This window comes from Oncorhynchus mykiss, chromosome 6 (genome assembly GCF_013265735.2).
Source record: "Oncorhynchus mykiss isolate Arlee chromosome 6, USDA_OmykA_1.1, whole genome shotgun sequence".
Lineage (NCBI taxonomy): Eukaryota > Metazoa > Chordata > Actinopteri > Salmoniformes > Salmonidae > Oncorhynchus > Oncorhynchus mykiss.
The window spans coordinates 62,149,799-62,167,948 of NC_048570.1; the positions used below are offsets into that span (position 1 = coordinate 62,149,799).

At 40.9% G+C, this 18,150-nt stretch overlaps 1 protein-coding gene and 5 non-coding genes across 6 annotated transcripts; all 6 read right to left on the reverse strand.

Moving 5' to 3' along the window:
• Nucleotides 1–72: 72 nt before the first annotated feature.
• Nucleotides 73–2,877, reverse strand: LOC110526288 (GTP-binding protein RAD). The gene is made up of 5 exons (XM_021607116.2): nucleotides 2,755–2,877; nucleotides 2,054–2,420; nucleotides 1,456–1,529; nucleotides 1,047–1,251; nucleotides 73–862 (listed from the first exon to the last, which is right to left on the reverse strand). Exons 2-5 carry the CDS (start codon nucleotides 2,406–2,408, stop codon nucleotides 585–587), a joined length of 912 nt encoding a protein of 303 aa, XP_021462791.1. The 5' UTR covers nucleotides 2,409–2,420; nucleotides 2,755–2,877; the 3' UTR covers nucleotides 73–584.
• Nucleotides 2,878–8,313: 5,436 nt separating this feature from the next.
• Nucleotides 8,314–8,386, reverse strand: trnaf-gaa. Its single transcript has one exon. It is a non-coding gene; the product is annotated as a tRNA-Phe (tRNA).
• A 6,925-nt stretch (nucleotides 8,387–15,311) lies between these two features.
• On the reverse strand, nucleotides 15,312–15,385 carry trnaf-gaa. The gene has a single exon. It is a non-coding gene; the product is annotated as a tRNA-Phe (tRNA).
• A 129-nt stretch (nucleotides 15,386–15,514) lies between these two features.
• Nucleotides 15,515–15,729, reverse strand: trnaf-gaa. Its single transcript has 2 exons — nucleotides 15,693–15,729; nucleotides 15,515–15,550 (listed from the first exon to the last, which is right to left on the reverse strand). It is a non-coding gene; the product is annotated as a tRNA-Phe (tRNA).
• A 145-nt stretch (nucleotides 15,730–15,874) lies between these two features.
• Nucleotides 15,875–15,947, reverse strand: trnaf-gaa. Its single transcript has one exon. It is a non-coding gene; the product is annotated as a tRNA-Phe (tRNA).
• A 295-nt stretch (nucleotides 15,948–16,242) lies between these two features.
• trnaf-gaa lies at nucleotides 16,243–16,316 on the reverse strand. Its single transcript has one exon. It is a non-coding gene; the product is annotated as a tRNA-Phe (tRNA).
• Nucleotides 16,317–18,150: the final 1,834 nt, after the last annotated feature.

Consider the following 18,150-nt stretch of genomic DNA (forward strand, 5'->3'; position numbering starts at 1 on the left):
ACATTAAATTCACATGACAAATATAACTTATTGCTTTCTTCATTCACATCTGGACTGAAGGTAAGGACAATAGAATAATATATATTTTCCAAAACCTGGCCTAATCCCCATTACACATTATTCATGTGCTCAGTATCATGGCCAAAGTACGAACCTGCGTACCCAGTTTCAAGTAAAAATGACTCCAGGTGACAGAATGCAGTGAAATCACTCATAGTGCTTACATTTCCATTGCTTTTCAGGACAGTGTACCATAATCTAATATTTCATGAGGGCTATATACAACACTACCAACACTAAATGGAGTAGAACCAAACACACTGTCCCCCATTATCAAGGCAATCTTACAACTCATGGTTTAAAATAACAAGCCTTGGTGGATTTAATATACATACACATAAGGCAGACAAAAAAAAATGAAACCTCATGCAGATCATTAACATGAACATGTCTGTTGTGTTTAATTAATATAATAAAATATATAATTTCTGTACAGCTCTATCAGTCCTTGGGGTTAGTGATAAAAACACACAGCGTCTGGTCTTGAAGGCCTAAGAGAAAAAAGCAGTCCAGATACTGTACTCTCAGAGGACCGAGAGGTCATGGCAGGACTTGGACTTCTGTCTGAAGGCCATCTTCTTGTTCTTCCGGGCCACCATACGGCCCAGGAAACGCTTGGCCTTCTTGCCAATGCTCTCGCGTCGCTTGCAGTTGGCCATGCGGCGAGCATTCTCCTCCTTGCTGTCTTTGCGCAGTCGGATCTGCCGGACGATGCCATCGAACAGGTCCCTGACGTTGTGGTGGAGATTGGCTGAGGTCTCAATGAACTTGCAGTCAAACACCACAGCGCAAGCACTGCCCTCTGCAACAGCAACAAAAAAGAGGAGAGGCGCAGGTGAGAATCTATCATGTTCCCTGGGGACAGTGACTTCACCCTCACCATTATGCCTTTGCATAACACCTTGATACTAGCTTTGACATTCTAAAATAAGTAGCACTATGCAAATACAGAGATGCCTTGGACAGAAGAGATCACCGTCACTTACCATCCACAGAGACTTCTCTGGACCGCACCAGGTCGCTCTTGTTGCCCACAAGGATGATGGGAATGTTTTCAGACTGGCGAGCTCTGCGTAGCTGGATGCGTAGCTCTGACGCCTTCTCAAAGCTGGACTTGTCTGTCACTGAGTAGACGATGATGTAGGCGTCACCTATCCTCATGCACTGTTCCTTCAGCCACTGACTGTTATCCTGCAGGCGAAAGAGAAATAGAATTAGATTAGCTACATTGCTTATCTAATCAAAAGCTACAGGTGCTCAAATAGATTATAGTGATATATGATATTATACACCAGCATTAGAGCACTACACATTACGTCAAATGATATGCTATGACTAAGACCAATTTTACTGAGGGTCAGACTGAAATTGCATAATTTGCAGTATATGCCTCACCTGCTCCCAAATGTCGTACAACAAGATGGACGCCTCCTCCTCGTCCACCTCGATCGATCTGTCATATGTGTTTCCTGAAACAAAAGCAAGCAGACAGATAAATACTCCTGGCCCAAATTCTACAAACCCACTAACTTGGTCGAGTGTGAAGTCTCACTCACTATTGCCCATTTATATTGCCCATTTCATGATGCTTTTAGTACAGCTTATTAACTCTCAATGAACCTGTAACTATCTGTGATGGGTACTACTGTGCATTACTGTCTCCTTCCCTCAGTCATTGATTTTCATATCTCCCATCCACTATCGCTGTGGCTGTATATGTCAACAGCAGTACTTTGATATATGTGGCGCCTTACTGACTGGATGGAAATAGCAATAATCAATGTACTTCAACTTGTGTGCCAAGATGATATGGAAACCAATCCTATATTTACTTAGTTTGGAGCCTATGTACATTAGCTCTAATGGGGTGCTGAGAACAGCCACAGTCAAACAGTTATTTTCTTTGTCTAAAAAAGTATTGCCTTTGAGTGTATTCTCAATGCTATATAAACTTCAACACCATCATCTTCGGTAACCGTCATCAGACACACACCTGTCTCGTCGCAGTCGTGACCATCCTCGACTCCACCGAAAATACGCGCCAGGCTAGACTTGCCGACACCCTGCTCGCCGAGGAGAACCACCTTGTACACATGTCCCTCCGAGTCGCTGCCGGAGGAGATAACGGAATCGGACGAGTCCGATACACAGCTGTCTCGGTGAGGCTCACCGGGGGTGTAGGACGTGCAGCGCATAAGGTTGGACAGCTCTCCAGTTTGCACCTTGCGCATCTCGCGGTCGTCCACTGGCATGCTTCTTCTGTGCAGGTTCTGCAGGTGCATGGGAAACGGCATGCTCCCTCTCCTTTTGTCCATGTTCCGCAATTTGTCACCTTTGTTCAAAGTCATAATTTTTTTTGTCTGTGAAATAGATGCGCTCTTTAGTAAGATTCCGCTGTTAACATGAAAAGCAACCAACTCTGACAAAGAATGCATTTCTCATCACTACGCCTATATGTTGATTTTTTTTTAAATCCTTTATTTGGCCACAGCTTATATGAACTTTTGTGTCATATTTATTTGAACAAATGAATTTAAGACAATCGTGTGCCTGTATCCTATGATATTAATTACGGTTTGATGGAGCATTGACAATGTTAAAATTTAAGTTGAACTCAAATTATTTGAAACAGCAATAGCCTAATTAATGTATTATCACGACTGCAAAATAATTCAATTCCATAGGCAAACTTACATTTGATGTGCGTCTGTGGTATTCCAAAATCCTGAATCAGACAATCCACTTGTGATCTATCCTTTCGTTAGCTTGGTCACTCAGTGAAGGGAAGTTTCGGTTTGATACAGTGAACTGCACGGATCCCCATATTTATCTAGTTGCCGAGCGAGTGACGTCACCATGAGGTTTGCCTCTGAGAGTCACGTCTCTTCTCATTATAGTGCTACGTAACATCATGCCAGGGAGGGAGGAGAGGAAGTGAGGACCGCTCCACAGAAACGTGATTGGAAATGATGCGCGGGCGGGCAGAGGGATTTTCCCCTCCTGCAATGCAATGCCATCGTGCCAGTGATGTAATTATTTTTGCAGAGTAATTCGGCCATTTACTCTCAATAAGGGGTAGGCTAACTAGCATAGTTTTAACACCAGTTGGCCCAGAGCCATGGAGAGTTGACCTGACACGGCCTCCGTGCTTAGTGATGGCGCGCGCCACAATGTATATGGACAGGTCAGGTGTTCCCAGCCATTCGCAAGGTTTACCATGTTCAATCAATTATTTTAAATAACACGATTTGTTTGTAATTGATAAATGATCTGCTACAAATCGTCAGTGGATTAGCCAAGAGCATCTGAGACTTCAAGCATTTCCAAAAGATGCTTCTCAGCATTTCGGCCCGTAGCCTTGGTGACACGAGTTGTGATGTGAATGAGATTAATGTGAAAAAAAGCGACGATTCACCACAGAAATAGGACACATTATCACTTAAAACGACGCCTGGTCATATCACTGGGGCCACATGTATCCCAAAGGACTCAGCAAGCGACAGGAAAGAAAGACCATGAAAGAAAACCATTGCGAACCAAAATAATGATGATTTCACCTGCATCAGTCTGATTGAGGTTAGTTAATCTAGTCTGTAGTCGCCATCTGCTGGTGGTTATGTGAAATGCACAATGTTATTGTAGGCTGCTGGGACTGCAAGGTCTGTCTTTTACCATTCTGCTTCATGAGAAGGAGAGAAGACCAGTGACAAAGGAAGAATTACTAGCTTACTTCATTATTATCTCTGGCAAGTTGGCAAGCCTCATTCCTCATGATTGGAGACAATGCTCAATACATAAAGTCATTGGGTGGTGTATTGCCAGACAGACTAATGTTAAACGCATTCTCAAGTGACATTAACTGTCACACAGTTACTAAAGGTTTTCAGTTGAATAGCACAATGTTTCCAAAAACATGTATTGGTCAAATCTTTTCATTGATTGATGTTTTTCTTTGTTGTCTGGGCTTCTTTTGGTGGTCTATGAAACGTGTTTGACTCGCTGGGTTGCTCTGACTCAGTGGTAGCTTGATCTTTTTATCTTCTGTCTCCATCACTCACATACACATGCAGAACAGTGTGGAGATGGAGATGTTTTTCTCCATTCTTATAAACAAAGTCCACATTAAGATACCAGCTGTTTTGTCCTCAGTGACTCACTAGTTATATTGGGTTGCTCCTGTAGTTTCATTAGCATAACATTTTTAACATTGAATAATAGATCAGTCAGTGTTTACGTAGCCTACTGAAGCCTGCTGAGTGGTCAGAGTGGTGTTCACTGATTGTGGGCTATATAGGGTTGAAAACCTCAGTGAGAGAACCCATGGTGTAGGCTGTTGTTATTTACAGAAATACATTTGCATATTTCCGTTAGGAAACGCCTACTCTGTGAAGTGTGCGTGTTCAATATCACAATTCGCCTTTGCACTCCTAAACCACGCACTCCTAAATAACACATCTTAGTCCACTCTGCTCGAAACAGATTCTAGTATTGGGAACAGAATTCTGTATTGAGATCAAATGTTTCATCGATGACAAAATTGTCGGCCAAAACCCATCTCGTTTCATCTTCTCCCACGGCCGGCACTGGGTTTTATTTGGTAGTGAGTAGAAACGCCAAGCGGATTCTTCACATTTATACATCCGGTGAAATATCTGTCTCATTGTTCAATCTGCGCTACAACGGTGGATATTGCTCGTCTGCCTGCGGCTAACTCTAGCAGGATTGTAACTGCGCGTGCATGTCGCACGTGGCTGGCTAGTCCAACACTGAACTCTTCATTGAAACAATGCTGAAACTTCAAACCAAGGGCAAATCAGTGGTACATTTTAATTTGTGCCGAAATCGAAATTAAAATAAGTTATCTTGCAAATTCAGCAGGCTATCAGGTGAAATAGACGTTTAGAAGTGTCGTCTTTATTTAATTACTTTGGTGTGGTTATCAATGCACTAGCACCTTTTTTTACCTCTCCTATGATAATTATTTTTTTATTAAGTTGTACAAAAGTTTTACTGTGCGTGAAGTTTCAAATGCATTTGTCATTACTAAATGTGTAATGTCATCGGTATTTTAACATTACAATGTTTTAACACACAAAAACAACACACTCTTTGTGAGAGTGGGGGAATCTGATTTAATTGGTCCTCAACTTGTGGCTCAGACACTTCATTCATGATACATGTAGTTAGCCTGCCCTGGAGCAGGTTAGTTCTGAAGATTTCAGTGACATTTACCTGGCTAAAAGGAGAGCCACTTCATTGGTAGCAGTTATCCCAAGTTGAACTCAGAGTTGACCAAAGTTACCTCGCTAACTCCTCAAACTACATTCGTAGTATAAGGCTCTCCAGCCTGGCTTTTGAATTTTCAGGTATTTACTTAAAAAATAAATGGTAAAATGGTAATGACACAATAATAACCTATGTCACAAGAAAAAGTCTTATGTACTTAACTGTTCCATAGGGAATGAAGAGGAGTAAGTAAGTAGTCGTGCAAGGAATAGTCAGCTCCACTGAGACATGAGCTGTGTTCGAATACCCAGACTAAAATACTGTATGCTACACACTTAATGACTATATACTACATACTATTAGTTCATTTTAGTATACTATAAACGAACAGTATGCTTTCAGTTGAGCGTACTAGCTCTTCGCCTGTCTACTGGAAGTTGATGCTGTTGCTATGCAACCTCTTGCTAGCTAGTTAGCTTAACAAATTACTAGTTAGACATTGTACGACTTGGGGTGTGTTCTTAAATTCAATGTGGAGTACCAGAGTGCGCTCCTAAATTCAGAGCATTGTCAGATTGTCTGTTTGTAAATTCAGAGCGTTTCGCTCTCGGCGCGCACACTGGGTGCTCAGGCCGAAGAGTAAGGTTGATTTGAGCATTCTGACCTTACAACAGCAGTCAAGCACCCAAGCTAATGTTGGCTAGCTTGCTAGCTACTTCCAGATACAAATGAGACCACTGACCATTTTACTCACCATAGCAGAGCTGGTTAGGCCGTTTATGTTATCCAGTGCGTTGGTGACAGTAACTGTGCTGCTGGCAACAATTTAATTACACTTTCTTGCAGACATTTACTGACACCGGCCATATTCAACGGGTGTTGAGCGCTGGTATATTCATTATTCTGCGCTCTGGTACACTCAGACAGAGTGCTCTGAAATCGGAGTAGATAGCCAGAGCGAATTTACAAAAGCACCCGAATGTTCATTTCCTGAAGAATTGCATTATGGGCCCTACAGTACCAAAATAGTGTCCTCTGCGTGTATACTTCATATTTTGGCGAATTTAATACGACATCCGGGAACCTTTGGCATACTATGACCAATAAGCATACTATATACTCAATTCACATCACAAATAGTACGGTTAGTGCGGTTAGTATGAGAATTCGAACACAGCTATGCTGTATCTAAGAAATCTTCATTTTACTTTTGTACAATGCTACTCAACCAATGCTGCTTGGATAGGCTACTACAGTCATCTCCAATGCAACGAGAAGACTTCAGATCAGGCAGATTGTATCTACAGGAATCTGAAACAATTCTTCTCTGGTCCCCAATCTGAGACACCACATGTTAGCTGACAATGCATTGGCAATGGTAACCTTTAAATTCAACACCTTAGCCCACCACACTGACCCCCTCCTGACCTCTGATGACCCTTCACACAAACAGCCTTTCAGGTGAACACAAACTAGTGAACTTCTATATGGGTAAATTACTTCAGACAAATAGCTTGGTTGTGTGTATCGGTAACAGCATAGATTTGGTGCTATATTGGTGGAAGGCACTGACAACCCTCAGGGAATTGCAGATGGTCTTTAAATGGGCAAAATGGAACAGCATTGGAAAAGTGTTCTGTTACAGTTAGAAGAAACCGTATCACTCATCCATTTTTAATGCACAGCAATGGCAGCAGATTCAAGTGGTAACTGAGAGAAGTCTCCGGGGATAATAACTCCAGAACATTTCTACAACTTCATTTAATTTAGCTTTGTTTCAAACAAATTATATCACACATTTTATTAATCATAGTAGGCTAGTTCTAAATTAACTATGGCATGTATCTCTAAATAATCTAGCATGCAATTTTAAAAGGTATGGTTTACTTTATCATCAGTGTAACATCTTAAAAGAAGAATATTTTATTGCCCATGTTTACAGAAAACAGAAATGTGTCTTGTTTTACGTTTCAATTGTCAGGAGAGCGTCTAGGATCGCTTCCCACCCAGATTTTAACTTTGGGCCTGGGATTCAAACCTGCAACCCTTGAGGTTGCTGCTGCCTGAAAAATGCTACCTGCCAAAACCGAACCAGAGACCATCAGATCTTCAGTCTAACGCCCTACTGCGCCAAGGATATCGCTCATTAGACAAGGTTTTCCACCAGGAATTAACAAGTGTTGCGAATTCGGGGGGGGGTATTTTCTACCAAGAATGGACATACTCGCCGATGCCGACCCTGTATCGAATCCCGACACTGCTGCTGTATTTAGACTTGAATCTTTCTTTTTTATGCTCTCTTTTCCTACTGTGAAAATCTGACAGTAGAAAAGCATTGGGCTTCTTCTGACAATTCTCGTGAATCTGTCATCATCATTCATAACTTTTTAATATGAAAACCTGTTTATTTTCGTCAAACTGCTCTCCCTCGTCATGATTCAAACTTGTTAAAGGGTAAATGTGTTAAGCCTAAACACCACAGGAGTTCAATCTTGTTTATCTCAATTAAGAGAAAGGGCTTAATCTATACATTTAAGATCATTTTTACACCGAAAACGTAATGTTAGCGAAATTGTTTTGAATGTAAATCAAGGAAGTAATTGAAGCCGTGACAATGACAAATATACTCAAATTGCTTGAAATCGGTGCACATAGCACACAAAAATATGAACGCAACATGTCAAATGTTGGTCCCATGTTTCACGAGCTGAAATAAAACCCAGAATGTTTATATGCACAAAAAGTGTATTTCTCTCAAATTCTGTGCACAAATTTGTTTACATACCTGTTAGTGAGCATTTCTCATTTGCCAAGATAATCCATCCACTTGACAAGTGTGGCATATCAAGAAACTGATTAAACAGCATGATCATTACACCTTGTCCAGTGCACCTTGTGCTGGGGAGGAGAAAGGGTGGAGGAGTTGAGGAGAGTTCAGGGTTTTGTCCAACCCATAATCTCCCAACTAAATGTACCCTTTGAACCTGTGTTTCAGGCCAAATTTAGAAGTCTCGCAAAATAAACACTTGCCGAAACCCGGGATCAAACCAGGGACCTTTAGATCTTCAGTCTAACGCTCTCCCAACTGAACTATTTCGGCCATCCTGCTAAAATATTATTTCTCATTATTTTCTAAGGTGTCTTGTTAGCTGTCTAATTGATTTAATTGACTTTAGTATGTGTAGACCTCTCGCAAAAACTGTTCCTGCCGAAACCCGGGATCGAACCAGGGACCTTTAGATCTTCAGTCTATCTGGTAATAGGTGGAGGGGACGAGCTTATGGTGTATTTTATACATTGTCCATGAGAGGGGGGTAGTGAACACATGAAATTTGCACTTACCCTTCAGGATGACGCAATATTAATGTGGTCTAACTCACCCATTCATACTTTATAGTTGATATATTATATAAGTTATAGTATTGCTTACAAATACAATTTTAACGCATTCTTTGAAAACAAACTTATCCTTTTACTTTGTCAAATCTTAACTGTATGGTAGGTATCATTTCTATTGCATAAAGGCTTTTTATATTATCTTATGATATGTTTTTGTCTTCGCCGAATTGTCCACATGTAAAATTCATAGCAGAGGATGGTTTCGATCCATCGACCTCTGGGTTATGGGCCCAGCACGCTTCCACTGCGCCACTCTGCTATCTGGTAATAGGTGGAGGGGACGAGCTTATGGTGAAGATCTTATCGGCTCCTTAATGTCACGAACCAAATGTAGACCTTTCGCAAAAACTGTTCCTGCCGAAACCCGGGATCAAACCAGGGACCTTTAGATCTTCAGTCTAACGCACTCCCAACTGAGCTATTTCGGCCACCTTAAAGTGGTTGTGGTGTGGTTGGCTGTCTGGTGTATTCTGCTGACTTTAGGATCATGATTATTTTCTATTAATCTTTCTCCAACAGCGAGTGACAAATGCCTCCACATGGATGGAGTAATCACGCACACGTTATTTTTGAAGCGTCCACCTGCTGGTCCCCTGACAAACTCACACATACTTTCAATTAGAATTTTTGTTCAAATTAGGCTAACCCAATTACTGACGACAGCTACGAAAATGAGCCTCAGTTGATCTGGAGTCTTCTTCCTAACAGACACAGGCTCTCAATGTGTAATGGAAGTTCTAGAACTACTCAGATAAAATGACGTGTTATTTTATCCATTGTCCATGAGAGGGTGAACACATCAAATTTGCACTTACCCTTCAGGATGACGCAATATTAATGTGGTCTAACTCACCCATTCATACTTTATAGTTGATATATTATATAAGTATTGCTTACAAATACAATTTTAACGCATTCTTTGAAAACAAACTTATCCTTTTATTTTGTCAAATCTTAACTGTATGGTAGGTATCATTTCTATTGCATAAAGGAAGATGAATGAATGAAGATCTTATCGGCTCCTTAATGTCACGAACCAAATGTAGACCTCTCGCAAAAACTGTTCCTGCCGAAACCCGGGATCGAACCAGGGATCTTTAGATCTTCAGTCTAACGCTCTCCCAACTGAGCTATTTCTCTACCATAAACCAACATTTTCATGCCAATCATCTGCCGCTATCACCTCATGTTTCAGCATGATAATTCAGGGTCCCATGTCGTAAGAATCTGTACACCATTCCTGGAAGCTGAAAATGTCCCAGGTCTTCCATGGCCTGCATACTCACCAGACATGTCACCATTTAGCATGTATGGGATGCTCTGGATCAACGTGTACGACAACGTGTTACAGTTCCCGCCAATATCCAGTAACTTCACACAGCCATTAAAGAGTAGTGTGACAACATTCCACAGGCCACAGCCTGATCAACTCTATGCAAAGGAGATGTGTCGCACTGCATGAGGCAAACGGTGGTCACCCCAGATACTGACTGATTTTCAGATCCATGCTCCTACCTTTTTTTTTAAAGGTATCTGTGACCAGATGCATATCTGTATTCTTAGTCATGTGAAATCCATGGATTAGGGCCTAATGAATTTATTTACATTGACTGATTTCCTTATATGAACTGTAACTCAGTAAAATCTTTGAAATTGTTGCATGTTGCGTTTATATTATTATTCGGTGTAGTTTATACAATGGAGCATTCAAAGACTGACATTAATAGATCAAAATGTGATTAGAGCATTCAGATAATGTCACGAACGTCATCAGGGAAATGACCGGACCAAGGTGCAGCGTTGTGAGCGTACATTTCTTTTTATTTTGAATGTCGCAAACAAAAACAAGAACCAACACCACACCGCTTACTAGGGCTATACAGGCCACTAACAAAGTCAACTACCCACAACTAAGGTGGCAAAACAGGCTGCCTAAGAATGATTCCCAATCAGAGACAACTATAGACAGCTGTCCCTGATTGAGAACCATACCCGGCAAAAACATACAAACAGAAAACATAGAATGCCCACCACACATCACACCCTGACCTAACCACATAGAGAAATAAAACGGCTCTCTAAGGTCAGGGCGTGACAGATAAGGGCTTTTGTGAGTGAATTAAGAAGAAGGAGAGAATACTGTTGAGTAATAAATACATGAAAAATGATGCTGTATAAGCTTAAAAAATAGTAAGGAGGACTGGGGGCTGACTGAGGGACAGCCGAGCATAGTCATGGAGCATGGACAGAAGCCCAACCGGGCACACATGTGGAGATCACAGACAGCAACATGGTCTCAGAACATTTCATATTATTCTGTACGTAAATCTGATACATCTATTTGGTATTGTTTTTTGGATGCATATCATCCATTTCAAATGATATGTTACGAATTACAATCATACAAAAGTTACAAATGTTAGCTAGCTGGCTAACATTAGCTAGGGGTTAGGAATAAAGGTTAGGGTTAAGGTTAGGAGTTAGGTTGAAGGTTTATGGTAAGGGTTAGATTAAAGGGCTAGCTTAGGTTTAGGGTAACGCCCAGCCAGACACAGGCCTCGAGGGCTCGGACAGAGGCCCAGCAGGGCACAGGTGTTGAGGGCACATACAACGGATAAAGGCTGGTGTCTTTCAGGACAAGGCTCCCATCTGGCAACTTTTTGAAGGTGGGCCGCTTCATATCTGCTATTTGTAATTATGACTATAACATGTAACATTTAATCACAGTGAGCAGATCGGATGTTTAGTTGGAACATTAAATTAATAGTGTTTAACCTTTAGCTAACATCTCAACTTGCTCAGCACATTAGAACACACAACACACAAGCATAAGTAAGTGCATGTGTATTCAATATCAACAGCTAGCTAGCTGTAGCGTTGGTGAAGTAATTTCAAAGTATCTAATTTTAGCTAGCTGGGTGTGACAAAACAAAGGCCTAATATAAAATCACACAATGATTTCAGCTTAGTATGGAAATATTGGGGCTGACAGATTATTTTGATGATAATGTGACAAACTATTCCGATCATCTATCAAGGAGAGCAGGAAATGTGGAAACAAATGTGCTTGAAGGAAATGAGACTCCTTCACTCAAGCATCATTATGCAAATTACATTTATGCTACATGGGATTAATCACAAATTAAATGTGTAAAGTAGTACAAATACATGTACAGTAGCTAGTTGTGCTAGACATTTTATCGATAAAAGGATATGTAGCATATTGTTTTTAAATATTTGCATGCTTTTCTCCTCCCAGTAAAAAACAGCTGATTCATAGGGGGTGTAGCGGATCTCAAAACTCTTCTGCGAAGGACTCAGGTAGGAGGATACTCTTGTGCTTCCTCTCTGGGAGAAGGCTATCGAGTCGGGACGGCCACTCCTCTGTTGGCCTTTTCTCAATTAGATTTGCTCAAGTCCTGCGTCCTCTCTTCTGTGTCCTCTCTCGCCTTCTTTTGAAAAAGTTTAAATTACGTTTACAGTGTTGGATCCCAAAATAAATGTGTAATGTCATTAAAACAAATTGAGTCAGACGTGAAAGACAAATTGGAATTCGTAGCATATCATACGTTTAGCAAAATCTTAACATATTGTACATGTTGCTAATTTGTAATGTATTGTACGTTTTGGAAATTCTTAACATCATACAAATTGTAATTCATATCATATGAAATGGATGATGGACATTCCTAAATAATACATACAATATGAAATGTAACATATCATATTAAATGGAATATCTTTGATATACATACAGAATAATATGAAATCCTCTGAGTATAGGTTGGGTCACGGAGAAAGGGTGGAGGAGTTGAGGAGAGTTCAGGGTTTTGTCCAACCCATAATCTCCCAACTAAATGTACCCTTTGAACCTGTGTTTCAGGCCAAATTTAGAAGTCTTGCAAAATAAACACTTGCCGAAACCCGGGATCGAACCAGGGACCTTTTGATCTTCAGTCTAACGCTCTCCCAACTGAACTATTTCAGCCATCCTGCTAAAATATTATTTCTCATTATTTTCTAAGGTGTCTTGTTAGCTGTCTAATTGATTTAGTTGACTTTAGGATATTTTCTATCCTTTTATTTTGTCAAATCTTAACTGTATGGTAGGTATCATTTCTATTGCATAAAGGCTTTTTATATTATCTTATGATCTGTTTTTGTCTTCGCCGAATTGTCCACATGTAAAATACATAGCAGAGGATGGTTTCGATCCATCGACCTCTGGGTTATGGGCCCAGCACGCTTCCGCTGCGCCACTCTGCTATCTGGTAATAGGTGGAGGGGACGAGCTTATGGTGTATACAATGAAGATCTTATCGGCTCCTTAATGTCACGAACCAAATGTAGACCTCTCGCAAAAACTGTTCCTGCCGAAACCCGGGATCGAACCAGGGACCTTTAGATCTTCAGTCTAACGCTCTCCCAACTGAGCTTAAAAAATAGTAAGGAGAACTGGGGGCTGACTGAGGGACAGCCGAGCATAGTCATGGAGCATGGACAGAAGCCCAACCGGGCACACATGTGGAGATCACAGACAGCAACATGGTCTCAGAGCATTTCATATTATTCTGTACGTAAATCTGATACATCTATTTGGTATTGTTTTTTGGATGCATATCATCCATTTCAAATGATATGTTATGAATTACAATCATACAAAAGTTACAAATGTTAGCTAGCTGGCTAACATTAGCTAGGGGTTAGGAATAAAGGTTAGGGTTAAGGTTAGGAGTTAGGTTGAAGGTTTATGGTAAGGGTTAGATTAAAGGGCTAGCTTAGGTTTAGGGTAACGCCCAGCCAGACACAGGCCTCGAGGGCTCGGACAGAGGCCCAGCAGGGCACAGGTGTTGAGGGCACATACAACGGATAAAGGCTGGTGTCTTTCAGGACAAGGCTCCCATCTGGCAACTTTTTGAAGGTGGGCCGCTTCATATCTGCTATTTGTAATTATGACTATAACATGTAACATTTAATCACAGTGAGCAGATCGGATGTTTAGTTGGAACATTAAATTAATAGTGTTTAACCTTTAGCTAACATCTCAACTTGCTCAGCACATTAGAACACACAACACACAAGCATAAGTAAGTGCATGTGTATTCAATATCAACAGCTAGCTAGCTGTAGCGTTGGTGAAGTAATTTCAAAGTATCTAATTTTAGCTAGCTGGGTGTGACAAAACAAAGGCCTAATATAAAATCACACAATGATTTCAGCTTAGTATGGAAATATTGGGGCTGACAGATTATTTTGATGATAATGTGACAAACTATTCCGATCATCTATCAAGGAGAGCAGGAAATGTGGAAACAAATGTGCTTGAAGGAAATGAGACTCCTTCACTCAAGCATCATTATGCAAATTACATTTATGCTACATGGGATTAATCACAAATTAAATGTGTAAAGTAGTACAAATACATGTACAGTAGCTAGTTGTGCTAGACATTTTATCGATAAAAGGATATGTAGCATATTGTTTTTAAATATTTGCATGCTTTTCTCCTCCCAGTAAAAAACAGCTGATTCATAGGGGGTGTAGCGGATCTCAAAACTCTTCTGCGAAGGACTCAGGTAGGAGGATACTCTTGTGCTTCCTCTCTGGGAGAAGGCTATCGAGTCGGGACGGCCACTCCTCTGTTGGCCTTTTCTCAATTAGATTTGCTCAAGTCCTGCGTCCTCTCTTCTGTGTCCTCTCTCGCCTTCTTTTGAAAAAGTTTAAATTACGTTTACAGTGTTGGATCCCAAAATAAATGTGTAATGTCATTAAAACAAATTGAGTCAGACGTGAAAGACAAATTGGAATTCGTAGCATATCATACGTTTAGCAAAATCTTAACATATTGTACATGTTGCTAATTTGTAATGTATTGTACGTTTTGGAAATTCTTAACATCATACAAATTGTAATTCATATCATATGAAATGGATGATGGACATTCCTAAATAATACATACAATATGAAATGTAACATATCATATTAAATGGAGTATCTTTGATATACATACAGAATAATATGAAATCCTCTGAGTATAGGTTGGGTCACGGAGAAAGGGTGGAGGAGTTGAGGAGAGTTCAGGGTTTTGTCCAACCCATAATCTCCCAACTAAATGTACCCTTTGAACCTGTGTTTCAGGCCAAATGTAGAAGTCTCGCAAAATAAACACTTGCCGAAACCCGGGATCGAACCAGGGACCTTTTGATCTTCAGTCTAACGCTCTCCCAAATGAACTATTTCGGCCATCCTGCTAAAATATTATTTCTCATTATTTTCTAAGGTGTCTTGTTAGCTGTCTAATTGATTTAGTTGACTTTAGGATATTTTCTATCCTTTTATTTTGTCAAATCTTAACTGTATGGTAGGTATCATTTCTATTGCATAAAGGCTTTTTATATTATCTTATGATCTGTTTTTGTCTTCGCCGAATTGTCCACATGTAAAATACATAGCAGAGGATGGTTTCGATCCATCGACCTCTGGGTTATGGGCCCAGCACGCTTCCGCTGCGCCACTCTGCTATCTGGTAATAGGTGGAGGGGACGAGCTTATGTTGTATACAATGAAGATCTTATCGGCTCCTTAATGTCACGAACCAAATGTAGACCTCTCGCAAAAACTGTTCCTGACGAAACCCGGGATCGAACCAGGGACCTTTAGATCTTCAGTCTAACGCTCTCCCAACTGAGCTATTTCGGCCACCTTATTTTCTATTAATCTTTCTCCAACAGCGAATGACAAATGCCTCCACATGGATGGAGTAATCACGCACACGTTATTTTTTATGAATGTCACGAACCAAATGTAGACCTCTCGCAAAAACTGTTCCTGCCGAAACCCGGGATCGAACCAGGGACCTTTAGATCTTCAGTCTATCTGGTAATAGGTGGAGGGGACGAGCTTATGTTGTATACAATGAAGATCTTATCGGCTCCTTAATGTCACGAACCAAATGTAGACCTCTCGCAAAAACTGTTCCTGCCGAAACCCGGGATCGAACCAGGGACCTTCAGTCTAACGCTCTCCCAACTGAGCTATTTCGGCCACCTTAAAGTGGTTGTGGTGTGGTTGGCTGTCTGGTGTGTTCTGCTGACTTTAGGATCGCCTCCACCTGGATGGAGTAATCACGCACACGTTATTTTTTATGAACGTCACGAACCAAATGTAGACCTCTCGCAAAAACTGTTCCTGCCGAAACCCGGGATCGAACCAGGGACCTTTAGATCTTCAGTCTAACGCTCTCCCAACTGAGCTATTTCGGCCACCTTAAAGTGGTTGTGGTGTGGTTGGCTGTCTGGTGTATTCTGCTGACTTTAGGATCGCCTCCACCTGGATGGAGTAATCACGCACACGTTATTTTTTATGAATGTCACGAACCAAATGTAGACCTCTCGCAAAAACTGTTCCTGCCGAAACCCGGGATCGAACCAGGGACCTTTAGATCTTCAGTCTATCTGGTAATAGGTGGAGGGGACGAGCTTGTGTTGTATACAATGAAGATCTTATCGGCTCCTTAATGTCACGAACCAAATCTAGACCTCTCGCAAAAACTGTTCCTGACGAAACCCGGGATCGAACCAGGGACCTTTAGATCTTCAGTCTAACGCTCTCCCAACTGAGCTATTTCGGCCACCTTATGTTCTATTAATCTTTCTCCAACAGCGAATGACAAATGCCTCCACATGGATGGAGTAATCACGCACACGTTATTTTTTATGAATGTCACGAACCAAATGTAGACCTCTCGCAAAAACTTTGAAAACAAACATATCCTTTTATTTTGTCAAATCTTAACTATTTCGGCCACCTTAAAGTGGTTGTGGTGTGGTTGGCTGTCTGGTGTATTCTGCTGACTTTAGGATCATGATTATTTTCTATTAATCTTTCTCCAACAGCGAGTGACAAATGCCTCCACATGGATGGAGTAATCACGCACACGTTATTTTTGAAGCGTCCACCTGCTGGTCCCCTGACAAACTCACACATACTTTCAATTAGAATTTTTGTTCAAATTAGGCTAACCCAATTACTGACGACAGCTACGAAAATGAGCCTCAGTTGATCTGGAGTCTTCTTCCTAACAGACACAGGCTCTCAATGTGTAATGGAAGTTCTAGAACTACTCAGATAAAATGACGTGTTATTTTATCCATTGTCCATGAGAGGGTGAACACATCAAATTTGCACTTACCCTTCAGGATGACGCAATATTAATGTGGTCTAACTCACCCATTCATACTTTATAGTTGATATATTATATAAGTTATAGTATTGCTTACAAATACAATTTTAACGCATTCTTTGAAAACAAACGTATCCTTTTATTTTGTCAAATCTTAACTGTATGGTAGGTATCATTTCTATTGCATAAAGGCTTTTTATATTATCTTATGATCTGTTTTTGTCTTCGCCGAATTGTCCTCATGTAAAATACATAGCAGAGGATGGTTTCGATCCATCGACCTCTGGGTTATGGGCCCAGCACGCTTCCGCTGCGCCACTCTGCTATCTGGTAATAGGTGGAGGGGACGAGCTTATGGTGTATACAATGAAGATCTTATCGGCTCCTTAATGTCACGAACCAAATGTAGACCTCTCGCCAAAACTGTTCCTGCCGAAACCCGGGATCGAACCAGGGACCTTTAGATCTTCAGTCTAACGCTCTCCCAACTGAGCTATTTCTCTACCATAAGCCAACATTTTCATGCCAATCATCTGCCGCTATCACCTCATGTTTCAGCATGATAATTCAGGGTCCCATGTCGTAAGAATCTGTACACCATTCCTGGAAGCTGAAAATGTCCCAGGTCTTCCATGGCCTGCATACTCACCAGACATGTCACCATTTAGCATGTATGGGATGCTCTGGATCAACGTGTACGACAACGTGTTACAGTTCCCGCCAATATCCAGTAACTTCACACAGCCATTAAAGAGTAGTGTGACAACATTCCACAGGCCACAGCCTGATCAACTCTATGCAAAGGAGATGTGTCGCACTGCATGAGGCAAACGGTGGTCACCCCAGATACTGACTGATTTTCAGATCCATGCTCCTACCTTTTTTTTTAAAGGTATCTGTGACCAGATGCATATCTGTATTCTTAGTCATGTGAAATCCATGGATTAGGGCCTAATGAATTTATTTACATTGACTGATTTCCTTATATGAACTGTAACTCAGTAAAATCTTTGAAATTGTTGCATGTTGCGTTTATATTATTATTCGGTGTAGTTTATACAATGGAGCATTCAAAGACTGACATTAATAGATCAAAATGTGATTAGAGCATTCAGATAATGTCACGAAGGTCATCAGGGAAATGACCGGACCAAGGTGCAGCGTTGTGAGCGTACATTTCTTTTTATTTTGAATGTCGCAAACAAAAACAAGAACCAACACCACACCGCTTACTAGGGCTATACAGGCCACTAACAAAGTCAACTACCCACAACTAAGGTGGC

Coding starts and splice junctions, on each gene's coding strand:
- LOC110526288 (XM_021607116.2), bottom strand. CDS start 2,408: ATGACTTTGAACAAAGGTGACAAATTGCGGAACATGGACAAAAGGAGA. Junction 1,530..2,053: donor TCACGACTGCGACGAGACAG/GTGTGTGTCTGA, acceptor CTTTTGTTTCAG/GAAACACATATGACAGATCG. Junction 863..1,046: donor CAGAGAAGTCTCTGTGGATG/GTAAGTGACGGT, acceptor TTGCTGTTGCAG/AGGGCAGTGCTTGCGCTGTG.